This window comes from Ranitomeya imitator, chromosome 6 (assembly GCF_032444005.1).
Source record: "Ranitomeya imitator isolate aRanImi1 chromosome 6, aRanImi1.pri, whole genome shotgun sequence".
NCBI classification, from domain to species: Eukaryota; Metazoa; Chordata; class Amphibia; order Anura; family Dendrobatidae; genus Ranitomeya; species Ranitomeya imitator.
Genome location: NC_091287.1, coordinates 107,447,194 through 107,464,217, shown reverse-complemented (window position 1 = coordinate 107,464,217; position 17,024 = coordinate 107,447,194). Strand labels below are relative to the sequence as shown.

The window sequence follows — 17,024 nt, the reverse complement described above, 5'->3', positions numbered from 1 at the left end:
ACGCGGAGTATAAGTAAGGGCCCTCTAAGATGTCAGTGATCAGTTTGAGGTCGGGCCACACATTTCCTGACCCGAGCACGACATAGAAATATATGAAGTTGTCACGCTCAGGTCAGTAGATGTGTGGCCAGGCCATGCCATCGGACAGAGCCCTAAAACATAATCTTAGCTTTACGAGAATTGTTTTCTCTAGTGTAGCCCCAATCTCCGCTCAGACGATACTTACCAGGATTGCAGTCTGTGAGCAGAGAGCAGATGGAGAGGAGAACTTTAGAAATGGTTAGTGCTGGGCTCCAGTTGTCTTTCAAGATATCAAGGCAGATGACACCTTGGCTGTTAATGTTACAGTGATAGATTCTTGTCCGAAATGTCACCTAGGAAAAAAAAATACCGTATATATATAAAATTGAAATAGACTTTTAGTAGGAATACAAGAATGATTTAGGATAAATGCACGTTCTCAAGATAAACTGCAAATCACAACCCAGTATAGATGGCATTAGTATAGATGGGATTAGTCAGCCTTCTAGGGGGATAAAAGATAGTTTTTGCTTTAGTCTAGTGACCTCTTGTGGTAAAGCTTAATAATTGCAGGTGTTATCTTCACTTTTTGCCGTTTAGAGGTAAGAATTAAATTTCAAAATTCAAACGAACAATTGTTTAAATAGAAAAAAAAAACATGGGTTTCATTAATAAATAGTTTCATAGTTTAGGGATCTTTGGAGAGTAGGTTCACATTAGCAATTAAAACTGCAATTGTCATGGCATTGTTTTGGTCCAGTACAATTGCAGTAATGTAAAAAAAAAATATTTTTGTCACCACATTCTGAGACCCATAACTTATTTTTAATGTTTCCACTGACTTTTTTGTGGCTTTTCTTGCTGATTTTTTTAGGATTCCAAAGTTTAACCTTGCTTCCACCATATAAGCATGAACAATGCAAGGTGTTAGGGCACCAATGCAAAACATATGTGACACCATAAAACGTTTTTGGAAAAAAAAGGGCAATTTGATAAAAAAATATTATGTCTGAAAAAATATTGAGAATCTGAACCAACAAAAGTTCATGAAAAAATACAGAATTGCAAATGTAAAAACCGCGGGCGGGGACGGGGGGGGGGGGGAGGGAGATTAATTAGTCTGGAATAGTTTACTTAACACATTGGTAGAGCATTTCATAGGTCAGTCAGGGCCATTGAGTTAGTCATGCATTGTTTACTTTTCCTACTTTTCACATTGGTCAGGGCCATTGAGTTGGTCAGGTATTGTTTACATTCATACATTGGTTGGCCATTCAGTTGGTCAGGTTTTGTTAACTTTCACACACTGGTCAGCCATTGAGTTAGTCAGGTATTGTTTACATTCATACATTGGTCAGCCATTGAGTTGGTCAGGTATATATTCACACATTGGTCAGGGCCATTGAGTTGGTCAGGTATTGTTCACATTCACAAATTGGTCAGGGCCATTGAGTTGGTCAGGTATTGTTTACATTCATACATTGGTTGGCCATTCAGTTGGTCAGGTTTTGTTAACTTTCACACACTGGTCAGCCATTGAGTTAGTCAGGTATTGTTTACATTCATACATTGGTCAGCCATTGAGTTGGTCAGGTATATATTCACACATTGGTCAGGGCCATTGAGTTGGTCAGGTATTGTTTACATTCACAAATTGGTCAGGGCCATTGAGCTGGTCAGGTATTGTTTACATTCACACACTGAGGGCCATTGAGTTGATCAGGTATTGTTTACATTCACACCTTGCTTCCACCATATAAGCATGAACAATGCAAGGTGTTAGGGCACCAATGCAAAACATATGTGACACCATAAAACGTTTTTGGGAAAAAAAAGGGCAATTTGATAAAAAAAATTATGTCTGAAAAAATATTGAGAATCTGAACCAACAAAAGTTCATGAAAAAATACAGAATTGCAAATGTAAAATCCGCGGGCGGGGACTGGGGGGGGGGGGGGGGGGGAGGGTAGAGTTGAATCAGTCTGGAATAGTTTACTTAACACATTGGTAGAGCATTTCATAGGTCAGTCAGGGCCATTGAGTTAGTCATGCATTGTTTACTTTTCCTACTTTTCACATTGGTCAGGGCCATTGAGTTGGTCAGGTATTGTTTACATTCACACACTGGTGAGGGCCATTGAGTTGATCAGGTATTGTTTACATTCACACACTGAGGGCCATTGAGTTGATCAGGTATTGTTTACATTCACACACTGGCGAGGGCCATTGAGTTGATCAGGTATTGTTTACATTCACACACTGGTGAGGGCCATTGAGTTGATCAGGTATTGTTTACATTCACACACTGGTCAGGGCCATTGAGTTGGTCAGGTATTGTTTACATTCACACACTGGTCAGGGCCATTGAGTTGGTCAGGTATTGTTTACATTTTACACACTGGTCAGGGCCATTGAGTTGATCAGGTATTGTTTACATTTTACACACTGGTCAGGGCCATTGAGTTGGTCAGGTATTGTTTACATTCACACACTGGTCAGGGCCATTGAGTTGGTCAGGTATTGTTTACATTTTAGACACTGGTCAGGGCCATTGAGTTGGTCAGGTATTGTTTACATTCACACACTGGTCAGGGCCATTGAGTTGGTTAGGTATTGTTTACTTTACACATACCACTAATTAAACTGTACTAATCCTAGCTGCCATCTCATGTGAGGAGACCAAGACTTTGTGGTTTAACCCCTTAGTGACAGAGCCAATTTGGTACTTAATGACCAGGCCAATTTTTGCAATTCTGACCACTGTCACTTTATGAGGTTATAACTCTGGAACGCTTCAACGGATCCCGCTGATTCTGAGACTGTTTTTTCGTGACATATTGTACTTCATGTTAGTGGTAACATTTCTTCGATATTACTTGCGATTATTTATGAAAAAAACGGAAATATGGCGAAAATTTTTAAAATTTTGCAATTTTCAAACTTTGTATTTTTATGCCCTTAAATCAGAGAGATATGTCATGAAAAATCGTTAATAAATAACATTTCCCACATGTCTACTTTACATCAGCACAATTTTGGAAACAAAACTTTTTTTTGTTAGGGAGTTATAAGGGTTAAAAGTTGACCAGCAATTTCTCATTTTTACAACACCATTTCTTTTTAGGGACCACATCACATTTGAAGTCATTTTGAGGGGTCTATATGATAGAAAATAATGAAGTGTGACACCATTCTAAAAACTACACCCCTCAAGGTTCTCAAAACCACATTCAAGAAGTTTATTAACCCTTTACGTGCTTCACAGGAACTGAAACAATGTGGAAGGAAAAAATGAACATTTAACTTTTTTTTGCAAACATCTTAATTCAGAACCATTTTTTTTATTTTCACAAGTGTAAAAACAGAAATGTAACCATAAATTTTGTTATGCAATTTCTCCTGAATACGCCAATACCCCATATGTGGGGGTAAACCACTGTTAGGGCGCACCGCAGAACTTAGAAGTGAAGGAGCGCCGTTTGACTTTTTCAATGCAGAATTGGCTGGAATTGAGATCGGACACCATGTCACATTTAGAGAGCCCCTGATGTACCTAAACAGTGGAAACTCCCCACAAGTGACACCATTTTGGAAACTAGACCCCTTAAGGAACTTATCTAGATGTGTGGTGAGCACTTTGAACCCCCAAGTGCTTCACAGAAGTTTATAACGTAGAGCCGTGAAAATAAAAAATCGCTTTTGTTTACACAAAAATGATCTTTTCGCCCACAAATTCTTATTTTCACAAGGGTAACAGGAGAAATTAGACCACAAAAGTTGTTGTGCAATTTCTCCTGAGTACGCTGATACCCAATATGTGGGGGTAAACAACTGTTAGGGCGCACCGCAGAGCTTGGAAGAGAAGGAGTGCCGTTTTACTTTTTCAATGTAGAATTGGCTGGAATTGAGATTGGACGCCATGTCGCGTTTGGAGAGCCCCTGATGTGCCTAAACAGTGGAAACCCCCCACAAGTGACACCATTTTGGAAACTAGACCCCTTAAGGAACTTATCTAGATGTGTGGCGAGCACTTTGAACCCCCATGTGCTTCACAGAAGTTTATAACGTAGAGCCGTGAAAAAAAAAAATTGCATTTTTTCTACAAAAATGATCTTTCTGCCCACAAATTTTTATTTTCACAAGGGTAACAGGAGAAATTAGACCACTAAAGTTGTTGTGCAATTTCTCCTGAGTACGTCGATACCCAATATGTGGGGGTAAACCACTGTTTGGGCGCACCGCAGAGCTTGGAAGAGAAAGAGTGCCGTTTTACTTTTTCAATGTAGAATTGGCTGGAATTGAGATCGGACGCCATGTCGCGTTTGGAGAGCCCCTGATGTGCCTAAACAGTAGAAATCCCCCACAAGTGACCCCATTTTGGAAACTAGACCCCCCATGGAACTTATCTAGATGTGTGGTGAGAACCTTGAATGCCCAAGTGCTTCACAGAAGTTTATAATGCAGAGCCGTGAAAATAAAAAATATTTTTTTTTTCCACAAAAAAGATTTTTTAGCCACAAAATTTTTATTTTCACAAGGGTAACAAGAGAAATTGGACGCCAAAAGTTGTTGTCCAATTTGTCCTGAGTATGCTGGTACCCCATATGTGGGGGTAAACCACTGTTTGGGCGCACGGCAGAGCTCGGAAGGGAAGGAGCGCCTTTTTGGAATGCAGACTTTGATAGAATGGTCTGTGGGCATTATGTTGCGATTGCAGAGCCCCTGATGTACCTAAACTGTAGTAACCCCCCACAAGTGACCCCATTTTGGAAACTAGACCCCCCAAGGAACTTATCTAGATGTGTGGTGAGAACTTTGAATGCCCAAGTGCTTCACAGAAGTTTAGAATGCAGAGTCGTGAAAATAAAAAATATTTTTTTTTTCACAAAAAAGATTTTGTAGCCTCCAAGTTTTTATTTTCACAAGGGTAACAAGAGAAATTGGACCCAAGAAGTTGTTGTCCAATTTATCCCGAGTACGCTGATGCCCCATATGTGGGGGTAACCCACTGTTTGGGCGCACGGCAAAGCTCAGAAGGGAGGGAGCACCATTTGACTTTTTGAGCGCAAAATTGGCTGTCGTGTTTGGAGAACCCCTGATGTACCTAAACAGTGGAAACCCCCCAATTCTAGCTCCAACCCTAACCCCAACACACCCCTAACCCTAATCCCAACCTCATCCATAATCCTAATCACTAACCCTAACCATAATCACAACCCTTACCCCAAAACAACCCTAATGTCAACCCTAACCATAACCCTAATCAAAACCCTAAATCCAACACACCCCTAATCCTAATCTCAACCCTAACCTCAAACCTAACCCTAATCCCAATACACCCCTAATCACAACCCTAACCTTAACCCTAATCCCAAACCTAACCCTAATCCCAAGCGTAACCCTAATGCCAACCCTAACCCTAATACCAACCCTAATCCAAACCCTAACCCTAATCCCAGCTCTAACCCTAAATTTAGCCCCAACCCTAGCCCTAACTTTAGCCCCAACCCTAACCCTAGCCCTAAGGCTACTTTCACACTTGCGTCGTTTGGCATTCCGTCGCAATCCGTCGTTTTGGACAAGAAACGGATCCTGCAAATGTGCCCGCAGGATGCGTTTTTTGCCCAAACTTGTATTGCCGACGGATCGTGACGGATGGCGACACGTCGCGTCCGTCGTGCACTGGATCAGTTGTGTTTTGGCGGAGCGTCGGCACAAAAAAAGTTCAATGAAACGTTTTTTTGTACGTCGCATCCGCCATTTCTGACCGCGCATGCGTGGCCGTAACTCCGCCCCCTCCTCCCCAGGACATAGATTGGGCAGCGGATGTGTTGAAAAACTACAGCTGCTGCCCACGTTGTGCACAATTTTCACAACGTGCGTCGGTATGTCGGGCCGACGCATTGCGACGGCCCCGTACCGACGTAAGTGTGAAAGAAGCCTAACCCTAAGTTTAGCCCCAACCCTAACCCTAAATTTAGCCCCAACCCTAACCCTAAATTTAGCCCCAACCCTAGTCCTAACCATAGCCCTACCCCTACCCCTACCCCTAACCCTACTCCTAACCCTTCCCCTAACCCTAACCCTACCCCTAACCCTACCCCTAACCCTACTCCTAACCCTTCCCCTAACCCTACCCCTAACCCTACCCCTACCCCTAACCCTAATCCTACCCCTAACCCTACCCCTAACCCTAACCCTACCCCTAACCCTAATTTTAGCCCCAACTGCTGTTCTCCTGCCGGCCGGCAGATGGAGACAGATGGCGGGCGCACTGGGCATGCGTCCGCCATGTTCTGCTGCCGGCGGCCAGGAGGAGCAGCAAGAGGATCTAGGGACCTAGGTGAGTATGCTAGGGTCCCCGAATCCCCCTATTTCTCTGTCCTCTGATGTGCGATCACATCAGAGGACAGAGAATTACACTTTACTTTTTTTTTTTTTTTTTTTGCGGTCGCCGGTAAACAGTTAATTACCGGCGATCGCAAAACAGGGGTCGGTAATACCGACCCCGATCGTGCTCTTTGGGGTATCGGCTACCCCCGGCAGCCGAGACCCCAAAGATTCTCCCGGTGCCGGCCGGCGGGCGCACTGCGCATGCGCCCGCCATTTTGAAGATGGCGGCGCCCACCGGGAGACACGAGGAGCATCGGGGGAGCTAGGTGAGTATTGGGGGGCCACCTGGGACCCCTTTTCTCTGTCCTCCGATGTGCGATCACATCGGAGGACAGAGAAATTAAAAAGAGATCGCTTTTTTTTTTTTTTTTTTGCGATCGCCGGTAAACGGTTAATTACCGGCGATCGCAAATGCGGGGTGGGTTAAAAACCCCCCGAATCATGTTCTCTGGGGTCTCGGCTACCCTCGGCAGCCGAGACCCCGGAGACAATCGGCCTCTGGGGGGCGCTATGGACTTTTTCCACAGCGCCGTTAATTAACGGCGCTGTGGTTTAAGTACCCTTAGCGGCCGCCGTTAAAAGGCGTATCGGCGGTCGCTAAGGGGTTAAACTTGAGAAACTCACAAAATAAATGTGTTTCACATCTTTCAGTACCTGTTTTTTCCACTAAAAACACAGCAAATACTGATGGCAACTTTTTTTGCGGCGTTTTTGCACTTACTCATTGCTTCCTATGAGTGAAAAAGCGCAGCAAAGAGGCTGAAAAGTGACGTACTGCAGTTTGTTTGTTTTTTAAAAAGCAGCAGTTTTCCAATTCAGCCAGGAAAAAATAAAACAATATGTGTGTGCATGAGAGTTCTGAAATCTCATAGCCGTTTCTGTAGAGAGCAGCTTTTAATTTGCATAAAAACACAACCCCCAGCAAAAACGCAAAGTGTGAACATGGCCTTAGTATGCAAATATGTTGTGGAACCATCAAGCCCCACTAAGGACAACATCTGCAAAGAGTTTGTATGTTCTCTCTGTGTTTGCGTGGGTTTCCTCCGGGTGCTCCGGTTTCCTCCCACATTCCAAAGACATACTGATAGGGAATTTTAGATTGTGAGCCTCAACGGGAACAGCAACGATAATGTGTGCAACCTGTAAAGCGTTGCGGAATATGTTAGCGCTATATAAAAATAAAGATTATTATCATCTGAAATATGATTTTGCTGCAGATTTGGCCACCAATTTCAGGCACTGTTTTGCAGAATGAAAACTTATTTGTAGACTGAAAAGTTACACAATTTTGTCACGTATTTCCTGAATGAACTGTGTGGAGGTTTTCTCTGTTTGCAGTCATTCGATAAAAACAAATCTAAATCACATGATAATGAAACCTTAAAGGTTTCAACTGAATAAGGGTAAGCAGAGATGTTGATAACCAACAGGAATTGATACAGAAAGCTGAACAGGGAATTGCATAATTTTCATAAAACAAGAATCAGAACTAAAACTAAAAACATCCCTTTAACTGAATAAATAGATTGTACAGCAGAAAAATGAAGTGAAACGTTTGCATTGTTAGTATATTTACCTTTTTGTAGTGCACTAGTGTGGTGGGGATTAGTTGTGCCTCGGTTACACTAGCCGCCCCCACCGCATCTTCAGTATGTTTGTATATTAATGGGTCTCCCACAGTATGGCCGCAACCTTGGTCTTCATTTTAATGGCCGCTCTGGGGACGCATGCGCTCCTTGGGTTTGGTTATCCCCGCCTCTCCTGCGGTTATCTGTAACTGGTGTGTGCGCATGCACTGACGTCACACGGCGGATTTCCGCCTTTATGCTCGCACATCAGGTGACGGCCGCTGGTGATGCGGTGCTCGGACCCAGGTGCGCATGCGCCGTTAGTCCAGCGGCAGTTCCGGTTTCGGCACTATATTAAGGCATCTCGAACAGCTGACTAGTATCCCCTTTTGAAAAAGCTTGGCGGCGAAACGTGCGTCAAGGGGTTCCTGGTGTGCAGTGGGTGAGCTGTCCGGTTTATATATGGGTAAGCACGCAGTGGTCACTATTGACTTGTTGATGGTCTCAGTATTCACCCCATAAGGTGCTGTTTGTGACAGCGGGGGACATATGCAGGACTTAATCCTATGATATGATTACGTCTATGGCCGTATACTGCTAGCTATATCTTTACCCCCGGAAATACGTTGTGTTCCCCACGCACACCTGTACTGCTGGAGTTTTTCCTTAGTTCCATCTGTTATGGTGCATATTTGCAATTTTATTGATGTCCAATTCTTTGTAATTTTTGTATGTTAATAAAGCTACTTGTTTTTATTATGATATCTGGGATTTTCTTACTCCATTTTGCTGCTATAATATTATGTCAAAATAGAAGGATCACACTGATTGAATGGGCACCAAACAGAAAATGTAGTAATGTGAGCGAGATCCCTAGAAAATACGCTTAAAGTATACAGGGAATAAATCATTTATTTCTGGGCCATACAGGAAATGCAGAACAGGCAAGTATTCATTTCCTGCTGACTTTTTCTTTTTCTCAGTGGGTGAGCATGGAGCTTTAAACAGGTTGTCCTCTACTTGACAACCCCATCTTAACCTCCAGGCCATTTTCCGTTTTTGCGTTTTCATTTTTTTCTCCCCTTCTTCCCAGAGCCAGAACTTTTTTATTTTGTGGTTAATATGGCCCTGTGAAGGCTTTTTTTTTTTCAGGACAAGTTGTGCTTTTGAACAACATCATTGGTTTTACCATATCGTGTACTGGAAAACGGAAACAAATTCCAAGTACGATGAAATTGCAAAAAAGTGCAATCCCACAGTTGTTTTCTCTTTATTTTTTTTACCTTGTTCACTATATGCTAAAACTGACCTGCCATTATGATTCTCCAGGTCATTACGAGTTCACAGACACCAAACATGTATAGGTACTTTTTTTATTTAAGTGGTGAACAAAAAATCCAAATTTGTTAAATAATTTGAAAAGGCGCCATTTTCCAAGACCTTTAGCATCTCCATTTTTCGTGATCTGGGAATGGGTGAGGGCTTATTTTTTGCGCGCCGAGCTGATTTTTTTATTGATATGATTTTGGTGTAGATACAAAGTTTTGATCACCCGTTATTGCATTTTAGTGCAATGTAGCAGCAACCAAAAAAACGTAATTCTGGCGTTTTGAAATTTTTTCTCATCACGCCATTTAGCGATCGTGTTAATTTTTTTTATATTTATAGATCAGGCAATTATGAACGCTGCGACAACAAATATATGTATATTTGATTTTTTTAATTGTTTTATTTTTAATGAGGCGGAAGGGGGCCGATTTGGACTTTTATATATTTTTTAATGCTTTTAAAAACTTTATTTACTTTTTGCATGCTTCAGTAGTCAGTAGCAGTACTTTGATCGCCTCTGCTACACACAGGCGATGATCAGATCGCCTGCGTGTAGCAGAAATGCTCACTTGCTTTGAACGCCGCCAATCTGGCCATGACAACCAACCAGCCGATCATGTGACGGGGTCACTTATGGGCTGAGCCAGAGACTCACTTCCTTTAAGCGCGAGTTAAATGCCGTTGTCAGAGACTGACAGTGGCATTTAACTAGTCAACAGCCGCAGGTGGATCGCGATTCCACTCTCAGCTGTTGTGGGCACGTCAGCTGTATAGATCACGTGTCATGTGCCCGGAAAGTTACAGGCTCAGCGCCGGTAATAATACGCACATGTCAGGAAGGGGTTAAAGGTACCCTGTCACCTGATTCATGCTGCCTAAACCACGTGGATGAATAGAATCTGGTTGCTCAATGCAACCGGGGTATATTTTTTCACTTAAATGATCTGTCTGTTTCAGAGAAAATATACTTTAAAAGATTTGACTGGGGACCATAAGCAAAGGCGAAATTAGCTTAGCACCATCCAGCACCACTCCAGGTGATTGACAGGTCAGTCCCATAGCAAAAGAACGGTCAATCTAGCAGCACTAGGCGAAGTCGAACAGGAGTGGCTCTGTACTAGATGAATAAGAGCTGTTCTTTAACCCCTTTCTGACATCGGACGTACTATCCCGTCGAGGTGGGGTGGGCCCCTATGACCACGGACGGGATAGTACGTCCAGCGCGATCGGCGGCGCTCACGGGGGGAGCGCGGCCGATCGGGGCCGGGTGTCAGCTGCCTATCGCAGCTGACATCCGGCACTATGTGCCAGGAGCGGTCACGGACCGCCCCCGGCACATTAACCCCTGGCACACCGCGATCAAAGATGATCGCGATGTGCCGGCGGTGCAGGGAAGCATCGCGCAGGGAGGGGGCTCCCTGCGGGCTTCCCTGAGCCCCCCGCAGCAACGCGATGTGATCGCGTTGCTGCAAGGGTCTTACCTCCCTCCCTGCCTGCTCCAGACCCGGATCCAAGATGGCCGCGGATCCGGGTCCTGCAGGGAGGGAGGTGGCTTCACAGCGCCTGCTCAGAGCAGGCACTGTGAAGGCTGTACTGCTCTAAGTGAGATCAGTGATCTGACAGAGTGCTGTGCACACTGTCAGATCACCGATCTGTGATGTCCCCCCCGGGACAAAGTAAAAAAGTTAAAAAAAAAATTTCCAAATGTGTAAAAAAAAATTTAAAAAAATATTCCTAAATAATGAAAAAAAAAAAAAATATTATTCCCATAAATACATTTCTTTATCTAAATAAATAAAAAAAAACAATAAAAGTACATATATTTAGTATCGCCGCGTCCGTAACGGCCCGACCTATAAAACTGGCCCACTAGTTAACCCCTTCAGTAAACACCGTAAGAAAAAAAAAAACGAGGCAAAAAACAACGCTTTATTATCATACCGCCGAACAAAAAGTGGAATAACACGCGATCAAAAGGACAGATATAAATAACCATGGTACCGCTGAAAGCATCATCTTGTCCCGCAAAAAACGAGCCACCATACAGCATAATCAGCAAAAAAATAAAAAAGTCATAGTCCTGAGAATAAAGCGATGCAAAAATAATTATTTTTTCTATAAAATAGTTTTTATCGTATAAAAGCGCCAAAACATAAAAAAATGATATAAATGAGGTGTCGCTGTAATTGTACTGACCCGAAGAATAAAACTGCTTTATCCATTTTACCAAACGCGGAACGGTATAAACGCCTCCCCCAAAAGAAATTCATGAATAGCTGGTTTTTGGTCATTCTGCCTCACAAAAATCGGAATAAAAAGCGATCAAAAAATGTCACGTGCCCGAAAATGTTACCAATAAAAACGTCAACTCGTCCCGCAAAAAACAAGACCTCACATGACTCTGTGGACCAAAATATGGAAAAATTATGGCTCTCAAAATGTGGTAACGCAAAAAATATTTTTTGCAATAAAAAGCGTCTTTCAGTGTGTGACGGCTGCCAATCATAACAATCTGCTAAAAAACCCACTATAAAAGTAAATCAAACCCCCCTTCATCACCCTCTTAGTTAGGGAAAAATTAAAAAAATGTATTTATTTCCATTTTCCCATTAGGGCTAGGGTTAGGGCTAGGGTTAAAGCTAGGGCTAGGGCTACAGTTTGGGTTGGGGCTAAAGTTACAGTTAGGGTTTAGATTACATTTACAGTTGGGAATAGGGTTTGGATTAGGGTTAGGGGTGTGTCAGGGTTAGAGGTGTGGTTAGGGTTACCGTTGGAATTAGGGTTAGGGGTGTGTTTGGATTAGGGTTTCAGTTATAATTGGGGGGTTTCCACTGTTTAGGCACATCAGGGGCTCTCGAAACGCGACATGGCGTCCGATCTCAATTCCAGCCAATTCTGCGTTGAAAAAGTAAAACAGTGCTTCTTCCCTTCCGAGCTCTCCCATGTGCCCAAACAGGGGTTTACCCCAACATATGGGGTATCAGCGCACTCAGGACAAATTGGACAACAAATTTTCGGGTCCAATTTCTCCTGTTACCCTCGGGAAAATTTAAAACTGGGGGCTAAAAAATAATTTTTGTGGGAAAAAATTTTTGTTTTATTTTTACGGCTCTCCATTATAAACTTCTGTGAAGCCCTTGGTGGGTCAAAGCGCTCACCACACATCTAGATAAGTTCCTTAGGGGGTCTACTTTCCAAAATGGTGTCACTTGTGGGGGGTTTCTACTGTTTAGGTACATTAGGGGCTCTGCAAATGCAATGTGACACCTGCAGACCATTCCATCTAAGTCTGCATTCAAATGGCACTCCTTCCCTTCCGAGCCCTCCCATGTGCCCAAACAGTGGTTTCCCCCCACATATGGGGTATCAGCGCACTCAGGACAAATTGGACAACAAATTTTGGGGTCCAATTTCTCCTGTTACCCTCGGGAAAATACAAAACTGGGGGCTAAAAAATAATTTTTGTGGGAAAAAATGTTTGTTTTATTTTTACGGCTCTCCATTATAAACTTCTGTGAAGCCCTTGGTGGGTCAAAGCGTTCACCACACATCTAGATAAGTTCCTTAGGGGGTCTACATTCCAAAATGGTGTCACTTGTGAGGGGTTTCTAATATTTAGGTACATTAGGGGCTCTGCAAACGCAACATGGCGTCTCATCTCAATTCCTGTCAATTTTGCATTGAAAAGTCAAACGGCGCTCCTTCCTTTCCGAACTCTCCCATCCGCCCAAACAGTGGTTTACCCCCACATATGGGGTATCAGCGTACTCAGGACAAATTGTACAACAACTTTTGGGGTCCAATTTCTTCTCTTGCCCTTGGAAAAATAAAAAATTGGGGGCGAAAAGATAATTTTTGTGAAAAAATATGATTTTTTATTTTTACGGTTCTACATTATAAACTTCTGTGAAGCACTTGATGGGTCAAAGTGCTCACCACACCTCTAGATAAGTTCCTTAGGGGGTCTACTTTCCAAAATGGTGTCACTTGTGGGGGTTTCAATGTTTAGGCACATCAGGGGCTCTCCAAACGAAACATGGCGTCCCATCTCAATTCCAGTCAATTTTGCATTGAAAAGTCAAATGGCGCTCCTTTGCTTCCGAGCTGTGCCATGCGCCCAAACAGTGGTTTACCCCCACATGTGGGGTATTGGCGTACTCAGGACAAATTGTACAACAATATTTGGGGTCCATTTTCTCCTGTTACCCTTGGTAAAATAAAACAAATTGGAGCTGAATTAAATTTTTTGTGAAAAAAAGTTAAATGTTCATTTTTATTTAAACATTCAAAAAATTCCTGTGAAGCACAAGAAGGGTTAATAAACTTCCTGAATATGGTTTTGAGCACCTTGAGGGGTGTAGTTTTTAGAATGGTGTCACACTTGGGTATTTTCTTTTAGAATGGTGTCACACTTGGGTATTTTCTATCATATAGACCCCTCAAAATGACTTCAAATGAGATGTGGTCCCTAAAAAAAATGGTGTTGTAGAAATGAGAAATTGCTGGTCAACTTTTCACCCTTATAACTCCCTAACAAAAAAAAATTTTGGTTCCAAAATTGTGCTGATGTAAACTAGACATGTGGGAAATGTTACTTATTAAGTATTTTGTGTGACATATCTCTGTGATTTAATTGCATAAAAATTCAAAGTTGGAAAATTGCGAAATTTTCATAATTTTCGCCAAATTTCCGTTTTTTTCACAAATAAACGCAGGTACTATCAAAGAATTTTTACCATTGTCATGAAGTACAATATGTCACGAGAAAACATTGTCAGATTCACTGGGATCTGTTGAAGCGTTCCAGAGTTATAACCTCATAAAGGGACAGTGGTCAGAATTGTAAAAATTGGCCCGGTCATTAACGTGCAAACCACCCTTGGGGGTAAAGGGGTTAAAGATCAATGCTTTGGCTCAGACAATGTGCAACATTGTTATTTTCATATCAATTTAAACCCTGATTTCTCAGTAACGGAGCATCAGGCAGACCATGCTAAGGTATTGCTGGACTTGTCTTTAATAATGCAACATGCACAAATAAATAGTTGGGGGGCTGAAATCCTGCTGACAGATTCCCTTCAGTGACAAGCGTCTTCAGTATTTATTAGAGCACCTTTGGCTATTATGACCTGTGACAAATGCGATGCATGACCAGGCACTAGTTTCTTGCACCATTTTAGGGAATCTTAGTGCATTCCTATAGGGCAATGGCCTACAGTTCCTGAATAGTCTGCAATCACCTTCTAAATAGCCCACCAATGATTTTGTATGGATTTCAAGTAAAGCACCTGTTTTCTGAAACCAAGCCTTGGTGGACTTTTAAGTATGCTTGGGATCATTTCCTATTGAATGGTCCAATGTCATCTAAACATCAGATTCCTCACAGAAGGCATCATGATTTGTCCTAGGACTTCCTATTATTTTGTTGAATCAGTCTTTTCCTCTACACACTGCAGGCTTCCAGTGTCAGTGGAAGAAAAGCAGCCTTAGAGCATCACCAAGGCACCGTCATGCTTCACTGTATGTAGGATGTACTTTACAGAATATGTTTCCAGACATCCAGCTGAGCCATAGGCCTGAAACATTTGAGTTTAGTTTAATTGCTCCACAGTGCAGAAACCCCAAACTTCTGTGGCTTATTTATAAGGTTTTGAGCATATTTTAGCCGACTTGTCTAGTGATCTTCTTGAGTCAACAGAGTATGCCTTGGAGTTTAGGCTTGGAGACCTTTTGGCGTTCAGAATGTACCTTACTGTGCTATCTGAATACTCCCGAGTCTGTTGGTGCTAAATCTTGCTGCAAACCTTTTGAAGTCACTCAAGGGTTTTTGACCACCTATCTCATCAAGAATTTGATGGGAGTTGGTGATATTTTCTGCTTTCTCTTGCTTCCATGTAGTGTAGCCAATGTTCCTTTATTTTTGAACTTGTGAACTCTGTTACTAACTGTATATCTGGGAGTATTCAATGCATTTGCTATCTTTTTGTATCCTTTTCCTTTTTGTGCAAGGCAATAATCTCTTAACTTTTTAGACCACTCTCCTGACCACCCAAGAATATTAGTGAACTGGAACTGGAGTTATGGCCCATGAAGTAGAAGCAAAGATTCCTCAGAAGCTGGTATTTGGCCATTAATCACACGAGCAGCAGGTCAAAACAGCCAAAGGTGCTCTACGAAGTACTAACAAAAATTTCTTCTTAATTCAGTTGCAACATTTTTTTCCTCATTAAAAGAAAAAAATAAAAATAAATCTGGGTAAACAGGAATATGCAGTGTCAGAGATGGAAGCTACGGTAGTTTTTTGCTTGCAGCAAAAATCCAATAACTTGTAAGTGTGCTGTGAAATGCTTCACTAGTCAGTATATTTATACAAGGAGATCGCTTTCTGCGGTGGGACGGACGGGATTGTTTCATATTACAGTGTATTATGTGGATAATGAACCTGCACTTAGATGCAATTTGCTACTATTCAGGTAATTTAACAAAAGACAACAGCCCCACATCTCCTGCCATGGCATCGCAGAATGCGCCAATATCACCCAATCATTCCTCCAGTGCAGAAGGAATACGGCGTTAACCCCTTACTCAGACAACTCTTTATATTCATGTCTTTGTACTACTGACGTGTTCTGTGTGTGATATTAGCTCTTACAGCCCGCTGCCAGTACACAGACTGGCAGATCACCCGCAGCCCAGTCCTATAACATGGCATGGAGCATGGCCTTTGCTTTATTCCACATCTTTAGTGATATATTTTTCCCCATGAATCTCATTAGAAGCTTTACACGTTAGAAAAGTCAACATTTTACATGAAACTTGGGAGTTTCAGGTAACCTCCTAAACCTGGAATCCCACCTACCCTCACCCTTGCCATTCAGTAAAAGCCATCAAATTTAATGAAAAACATATTTATGACACCCTATGAATGATGGATGCTGTACCAATACCCATGCAGCGAGCACTCACTAGGGGTGGCTACAACTAGCCAAAATTGTACCACTTGAAGGGACCCTTTAACTTTGTCCTGATAAGAGACTCCATATATGTATGTATAGTCATCCTATCCAGTGCCCTATGCCTGCCTCCCGCTGCTTCCACTGCTCTCCGCTTACCTTATGTTTCCATGATGGCCAATATGGGGGTAAGGAAAAGTGCAATGACAAGTGTGATCCATGTCTCCACAGCACAGGAAAGGCAGGGAGGTCTGGTATAGACTGCTCCCCGCACTTCTCCAATCACTGCAATCTTGGTAGATCGGTGAAAAAAACGCTGGTCCGAGCCAAGGAGACAGCAGCAGGCAAATGGTGGGCACTGGGTAGGGTTACTATATATGGGGAATGTAGTCTCTTATTAGTCCCATGGCGAGGCTCATTTTAAGGCCTCGCTCATATCTGCATAAAACAATAATACAATTGCTCGATGTTGATCCAGAAAAACTATGACGAGTGTCATGCGATTACAATGCGATTTTGCTCACCTAGCATCCGTATGACATGCATATGATATGCATATCCAATGCATTTTTTAACATCATCTTTTCCAAACTGTAATTCTCTATGTAATTTAAAGCTAGTTTACAAACTAATAAAGCAATCTTACATACAGATATCGACAGGTCTATAGAATAGATGTGTAGAATAAATAGATATCCTGTAAATATTTAATGTCACAAGCCTCCAACATAAAATAAACTAGCACCCTGTACTGTCTCAT

At 42.4% G+C, this 17,024-nt stretch overlaps 1 protein-coding gene across 1 annotated transcript in view; it reads right to left on the bottom strand.

Moving 5' to 3' along the window:
• Window positions 1-17,024, bottom strand: part of LOC138642072 (ubiquitin-conjugating enzyme E2 E1) — a 63,665-nt gene that overhangs the window by 8,005 nt on the left and 38,636 nt on the right. The window contains exon 4 of the mRNA XM_069729988.1: window positions 227-374. Within this exon, the coding sequence (XP_069586089.1) occupies window positions 227-374 (148 nt within the window). The remainder of the gene's footprint in view (window positions 1-226; window positions 375-17,024) is intronic.